General features: G+C 39.5%; 1 protein-coding gene across 1 annotated transcript; it reads right to left on the bottom strand.

Moving 5' to 3' along the window:
• Positions 1-1185: 1185 nt before the first annotated feature.
• CALHM4 (calcium homeostasis modulator family member 4) lies at positions 1186-3279 on the bottom strand. Its single transcript, XM_005243739.3, has 2 exons — positions 2712-3279; positions 1186-1939 (listed from the first exon to the last, which is right to left on the bottom strand). Exons 1-2 carry the CDS (start codon positions 3267-3269, stop codon positions 1535-1537), a joined length of 963 nt encoding a protein of 320 aa, XP_005243796.1. The 5' UTR covers positions 3270-3279; the 3' UTR covers positions 1186-1534.
• Between the last annotated feature and the right edge of the window lie 4125 nt (positions 3280-7404).

Raw genomic sequence — 7404 nt, 5'->3', positions numbered from 1 at the left:
GCATGTGATCTCTCCCTGTCCTTATCTTGATCCACCAGCCTTTTGTTGTATTTTCTCTCCCCTGTCCAGCTGGGGAGGGGAGTGATAGAGCAGCTTTGGTGGGCACCTGGAATCTAGCCAGGATCAACCCACCACATACCTAAAAGTTTAGGATTCAGATGAAATACACATCAGAATTTGTAAGAATTTGTTTAGTGATGTAAAATATGCATAATTTTCCAGTTATTCAGCACATACATTATTTGCATTTGGTGAAGTGCTTGCTTTTGTTTAGAAGTTTAAATCTTCAAGACCAAACACTTTACCAAGATCTGCAATTTAGCTTACTGTTGGCTCCTAGTAAAATGTACTAAGTAATTATATTTTTCCATTTCAACGCTCTGGGGTCACTTACTAACAGCAGATAACTTCCTATAATCTAGCATATGGCTTTGTAGCACACACATGGACATACGTACATGGCATAGCAATCCAGGAAGCATTATGAAGAACTATGGTATGCATTCCCCTGCCCTTAGAGTTAGAAACTTCTGGACAGGGAGTTGGAGAGATGAGATGCAGTAACTGCACATCATACCACACTGAATTAACACAAAAATATTACTAAGCTTTCTTTCACTAAGTTCAGCAAGAAGTTTTTAACACAGTAGTATTTATGGGCCCAGTAGTACAGCTAGATTGTAAGTTTTTCTGCAGACAAAGCAAACCTTACTGCAGAGTGAGATTTGTTTCCCATCCTGGTTTGCTATTTGTACAGTAGGCAAGCACACAAACAGCTGACAAATTGTGAAGTATATCCAAAAGGAATAGGAGACTGACCTTACTATTGCTTTCACCCAGAATACATTTGAACTCAGTTTTCTACAGGTGAAGTAGGTGTTCATACAGCTGTTGCAGCCCTCCATCCTGTGCTTTTCAGTGAGCATTTTATCTCCTTACCAGAACTGAAAGTTCTCTCATCACTATGTAGACTCAGCCTTTGTTGCTGACATTTCCCTATACATTTCTTCTGTGCTGCTGTTGCCACAGGCTTAGCTCAGTACATTTTATTCACATAATACAAGAAAGATGTGGAAGAGAAGGCATTTCTGCTAGGGGTCACTAAGGTAAAGCTGGATAACCTCTTTTGGTCTGTGCAGCATGGAACTCATATGATCCAATCGAAGTCTAGCTAGTATTTTCAAAGTGTTTTTTTTTTTTTTTATGGAAGGAAAGAAAAAGCATTTGGGAATAACGTTCTCTTCCACTACATACTCATCCTTTTAGTACAAATATTAGAAAGCAGAGAGCTGCAGCCTGGAACAGCCTACCCTAATCTAGACCTAGACCATCACATCCCACAGGAATCACACAGAGTCAGAAAAGGCTTCTGGAAGCATGTGCTAAAGGACTACATTAGCAAGACATACTTGCTCACATCATGTAGCAGCGTAATATGGTATCGGGCATTGAGAAGTTCCAGAACAGCTCAGGTCTGACGTGGAGCTAGACACATTCCTGTTTTTCTGCAGCGTGTTGGTGGGGGCTCAGACACTCAGTGGTGTGTTTTGATCACAGGGTCCCCATCAGTCTTCATGTATTTTCCATTTACAGACTCCTTGAGAGCCCAGTCATGGAGGAGGCTGTAGTCGTAGTGCTCCTCATCCACTCGTTTTAGAAAGGCCAGACCAGAAATGGCTTGCCACTCTCTGAGAGATGGGATACGGATTTCCTTTACATTTTCACTCCCTGGGACAAAGCCAAAGAACTTCCTTACATGCTGCATGGCAAAGAGCCTGGAGTGCTGGTCTGTTGCTTCATCAAAGAGCTCCTGCTCATTATGGACATAGTTGCTCCAGTATCTGAAATGTAGAAAGCTGAGTGGGGAGAAACAGCTCGCCAGGCAGTAAGACAGGAAGACAGTGATGACTACCACAGCAATTAGAAGCCAGCCAGCCACCTTAAAAAGAAGAAAAGAACAGAACTGTACAGCTGAAAATACAGTAGTAACTTCTGAGCATCAGAAAAATCTGCAAGATTACCAGGCTTGTACCTTGTTAACCTTATTTAGGAAAAGCAAGATAATAGTGTGTTGCCATTAAACCCACTAGAGGTAGCCATGTAGTAAAGTAGCTTCTTTCTGTCAAGTTTAACAAAGTTCTGTTGTGTAATTTGTTAAGGATTTTGCCTCCACAGCTATTACGGAAGCCATCCAATTCCTAGCCTATATTAGTTTATAGGCCTGCCTGTTCAAAACCAATTTTCTCTGAAGTGACAACTAAATGTTATTTATATATAAATGTCACCCTGTTATTTATCCAGTATGTAAGTTTTTAGAATTGAGTCTGATCTAAACCCAAGATTTTAATACGCTTCATGTGGAGCTCTCACAGCCTGGGCCCCTTAGTCACATGTTTCTTAGGTCTGAATGAAGGAACTTCATACCCTCTCTGGCTCTTGAACTTCTGTTTGTCTTGCTTGACAGTACTTTTCAAGATACTACACAAGGAAGAATACATCCTCCAGTAGCAAGTAATAAACAGGACAACCACAAATAGTAATTTATATACCTCAAGTTCAGTTCCACTTAGAGGAACAAAGTGGGCTTCACAAAACACAGATTTGGCACTTGAGGCAGAAGATACTGTTTTTTCCTATCACTTGGTCTGCTGAATTAACTCTAGTTGTCATCGTTAGCTCTGCAGGCAATAGAAGCAACATGAGTTACTCACTTGTGACTGGTATCGGAGTAGAAGAATCACTTCATCTCTGGCCCGGGTCAGCTCCGGAGGAACTAACTGACTGCATGGAAATGCAGCCAATATCCTTCTGCGTTCACTAGCAGTAACATTAGGATTAGCTCCGTAATAATGCTCAGACACATACTCACTCACAGCACAGACATAATATGAGCCATTTATCAGGGTCACTGCTAGCCATGTTACTGGAGCAACCAGTGCTCTCCCAGTGATGCTGCACAAGACAAAGCAGACCAGTTTGCATTGCAGTAACCGGTTTGGTGTAGCCGTTTCCTCAAGAGGAGACCTTTTGCCTGTAACCAGCCTCCAAGTCTGGTTATTTAGAGCATAGCCAACAACCAGAAGAATCAGTGCAGGAACTCCTAGGAAAGCCAGCCCATAGATAAGGTTCTGCCCAACGTGACAGGGACAGCTGAATGTAAAAAAAGAGAAAAGTTGCTGCCCACCAATTGTCAATATTGCAATTACAGCATTAGCAATAACAACCTCTTTGCCTTTTAGAAAAGTTAACCACTTTGGAAGTAAAGTCATTTTAGATCTTTTGCTTTAAGTCAGTGCTAGCTTTTAGTTATATTTAACTAACATTAATGGCAGACTAGAGTAGAACAAACTCCAACAACGTAAATAAAAAAACCCCACAAAACCACTGAGCAAACCACAAACAAAAACCCCAAACACAACACCAAAACAGCCCTGCTAGTCTTGCTGCTCCCACTAATTCTTGATTCTACTCTATGATAACTAGAAGCTTGTTTACTAGCTTTAAAAATACTTACAAACTTCCAATCATGTGTTTTAACTGATTCAATAATTTATCTCAGTAGTTCTGGAACATTCAGCTTTTTGGCAATTGTGAGCTCTGCCAGCCCCTTGCTAGTTGCCTGAAACTAATTTGGATAACATGCAGTGCTATCAAACCAATGACTACCCTGTTAGGGTTAATTGGCAAGCTGTTTGCTAATCAATGGTAATTAGCAGAAGCATGGCAGGGGAGTAAGGAGGGGAAAAAAAAGGAGATTTTTCAGTTATTCTTCATAAAAAAGCAATCAAAGCAGGCCTTGTCAAGTGGATTGATTATAGAAACTGAAAAATTTAAAATGTAACCAGGAAAGAGGCCATAAGTTGCATAAAGATTGGAATCCTAATGCTATTTGTATTTAATGTAAGTTCTGGGCAGTTTGGTCCCCAAACGCTGGAGTCTGAGATGTAGTTAGCACTGGACCGTGAGAATTCTAGTGTTTCACCTGTAGGTGGCAAGAAGCTAGCATATCTCTTTTCTGACTGAATGTTTCCTTTGGAAAGATTTTCTTTTTGGTAATGTGTAATCTGCTATTCACACAGCATCAGGCCAGCTTCAGACATGCTTATGATAATAGCTGGCATTTATTTAGCATGCTTGCGATTACAAGTTCTAAGATTTTCTGTCAGTATTGTCAGTCTCTTCTGTGGACAGAGGTAGAAATTTTTCAGTTAAACATTTCCAGGACTGTTTTCTGAATACTGGGAGTCATGATCTGGGCTGTCAGCATCTGTCACAAATCAAGCCTTAAACAGAGGTTAATTTAGAACGTTTCACTCCTGCTCATTTTCTCAGGGTTGCACTTTGTCTATGGTCATGCTATCCAGTAGTTCTCTACATTGCATACCCTAAGCTGATCTGAATATGCAAATACTTGTGTTTAAGTTCTGAGAAGTCAAACTGCCTGTAATATAAATATTTTTACCAAGAACAGAAAAAAACATTAGGCAGAAAATCTATGAGGAAAATAGCCACCTGTAATGGAAGACTATCTCCAGCATGTGTGGACTTGGTCGCATGATATAATAGTGTTTGACTGCACAGTCTCTTCTCTCCCCTTGCAGAGAGGGTTGCTAATAATAACTTTCAACTCAAAAAATAGTTTTAAGACCCATGGTATCTGCTTGCGTGGCAGAGGTAGTCTCACAGCTGTTACATGCATGGATGGTGTGTTACACATGTCTTGCCTATTTACTAGGCAAGACCTTGTTCCTCCAGTGCACTTTTAGGGTGGGCATCTGCTTGTCTCATCTCCAGTCACAATCTGTGAAAGAGGTTCTCACTGGTAATTGGCCTTCAAAACTATGTGACACTATTACACAAAATTAAAAGTGATAGAGAAACACGCTGAAACATCCAGCAGCACTTTGCCACAGCTTGTCTGGAACCTGTTGTTAAGTTCTTGGTTGTTTAGGCAGAGAAGTAGCACAACAAAATGCCAGTGCTGGTTGAACACTGCCATTTTGAAGCTTCATTTTCTCAGTATCATGGGATTTTCAATAACTTTTTTTTGGGGTTTTTTTTGGTTTTTTACAGGTGGCATTATATTTTGGAAAAAATTACCTCCTTTAAATTCAGTGAAATAAACCCATCAGGCTATTACAAAATTATTTTGAAGATCTGTTTTATAAGAGTCTTCTATTATGCCTCAGTTCATTTAAAAATCTCTAATTGATTGCTGCTGAGCTTTCTTTGAGAGCCCATGTCTTATTTTGTTTATAAGGGAGGAAGGCTTTCCCAAGCATCACTTGTTTACTCGAGAAACGCATTAGATGTGCAACTGAAGAGATGTACAACACTGAAATATTCATAGTCAGCCTAAGGCTGTTTAATGAGGCAATTTATACAATCAATACAACTTTGTTCTGCTGCATTTTCACTTCTTTGGCATTTACTTTCATGCTGTGCTGTGAATAATCCTGCTAGGTCATCCTATTATGGAACAAATTACAGGTTTGGATCCAATTAAGAGCTTGGGCGGCACATCAAACCTTTAAGTACTTGCCTTTGCAGAGGAACCTGGAGTCCTGAGGTAGACACTTAGGCTCTTTATCCAATGCCCAGGAAGAGTTAGGACTGAATGCAATCCAAAATACCACTACCTGAGGTGACAGCCACCTTGCCTCTGAAGCAGAGAGATGCTTATAGCTGACATCTGAGGCAAACAGGATATGTGGGCAAACCTTAGCCATGGTTTTGCTTGTCTTTTTTTTTTTGCTTGTCATTGGATGATTCCTGTGAAGTCTATGTTAAGTTTTAAAACAGGTGCCAGATAATGTGCCAGCCTCTACTACTTTCATAGGGCTGAAAGTCAGATGATAATTAAGAAGGTGGTTTTGTTCTGTTCCTGAAGATGTGGGTGCAGTCCATCATTGACTTGTTTCCCTCACTGGAGCCATTGAATCCCCAGTTTATTTGGTCACACCATTTCAGCTTCATTTTCTCAATCACATGCAAACCTTTCAAAACTTAGTACCTTCTATGAACGGCTTCCTATTATATGTGTGAACTTACATGTATATACATGTGCACATATGTATTTTCCAAACGATGTTGATGTGTTATTACCATGCATTGCAGTGTCCAGTCCACAGTGTTCTTTCATGACTGTAGTAATAATAATGCAGGCTGAAGTAATTCATCCTTACATTCAGAACTGGATAAATGAAATGGTGCTCATTTATGGGAAGCCTTAAGTGCTTTGTGATGGCTTCACTGCAGTGAAATTATGCTAATGATAATCTTTTAGAGATTTTTTAAAAATACAATGCAGCACAATTTCTTAGGGAGTATCAGATGTCTTTTGCAGTAAGATACACATTTGGTGCTTGTTACCAGTTGGAGACAATCTGAGAACAAACCCATCTCAGATTCAATTTAGAAATGCAAGTAATTATCTAGAGAATTGTAATGGCTGGCTTTTATAATTTATTTAAATTTAGATACGGGAAGTACCTACAATAGTTTCACTTATAAAATCGAGTTAGATTTTACAGGGCCAGGAAAGCTCCTGGAAAAAAATGGAAGAGGTTTATTGCATTGTAAAGTTGTCAACACCAGCTTGTTCTGTGTAAAATTAAAGCTGTTAGGATGACTATGTTTTCCACAGAAAAAGCTAAAAATCCTTTTATCTGTCCTATTTTTTCTTGTGGCATTGTGTCATAACTTTAAAATACCATTTTTTAAAGTAAATGAATCTTTTTTATCCAAAATGAATCACATTTGCTGCTTTCTGTGTATCCGGAGTAGTAAACACCTTTAATTTTACTCTAGCACCAAATTTATTAATTAATTGAAATTTAATAACAGCATTGATTCAGATGAGGCCATGAATTTCTACTTCCTTTCCGAGAGGACTCAGTGGGCATATATGTGAAGATAAGTGCTGTAAGGAAAGACAGATACCAAGTTAATGTCTAAATTCACTAGTGATCATAGTTTAAATTTATTGCAAATCTAAACTAATGGAATAGGCCAAATTTACCTCAGGGGAAAACAGAAAAAGTAAGCGAAACCTTCCTAGATGCTGGTAGCAGGCATGTTTACAAATAGGGGTTATAATAGGTTAAGAATGATATAAAATCACCTGCAAACATTGCTAATGACAGTACCATTTGCACAAGCTGGCAGCTGTGGCAGGTACACAGTTCATTCCTCTGGGAGTCTGGTGCTCTAGGGCTGTCCTGCCAGCTTTTCAGAAACATGGTGGTAGTAATGCCTCGTAACATATACTGCTACTGCCTAGGCAGGCATTAACTCACCAGACTAAAGCAGTCAGAGCTGACAGAAGACTATAGCTCCTTTAAGTTGAAAATGATCAATTTTTAATTACCTTATACAACAGTATCTTCAGGGACGAGGTTTAGC

Source organism: Falco peregrinus, chromosome 7 (assembly GCF_023634155.1).
Source record: "Falco peregrinus isolate bFalPer1 chromosome 7, bFalPer1.pri, whole genome shotgun sequence".
Taxonomy (NCBI): domain Eukaryota; kingdom Metazoa; phylum Chordata; class Aves; order Falconiformes; family Falconidae; genus Falco; species Falco peregrinus.
The sequence above is the reverse complement of the archived record's forward strand: the minus strand, read 5'-3'. Positions and strand labels throughout refer to the sequence as shown.

What these genes read in the sequence shown, in the direction of transcription:
- CALHM4 (XM_005243739.3), bottom strand. Translation starts at nt 3,269, where the DNA reads ATGACTTTACTTCCAAAGTGGTTAACTTTTCTAAAAGGCAAAGAGGTT. An exon ending in TACTCCGATACCAGTCACAA is followed by an intron (nt 1,940 to 2,711) that starts GTGAGTAACTCA and finishes CTTCTTTTTAAG; the next exon opens with GTGGCTGGCTGGCTTCTAAT.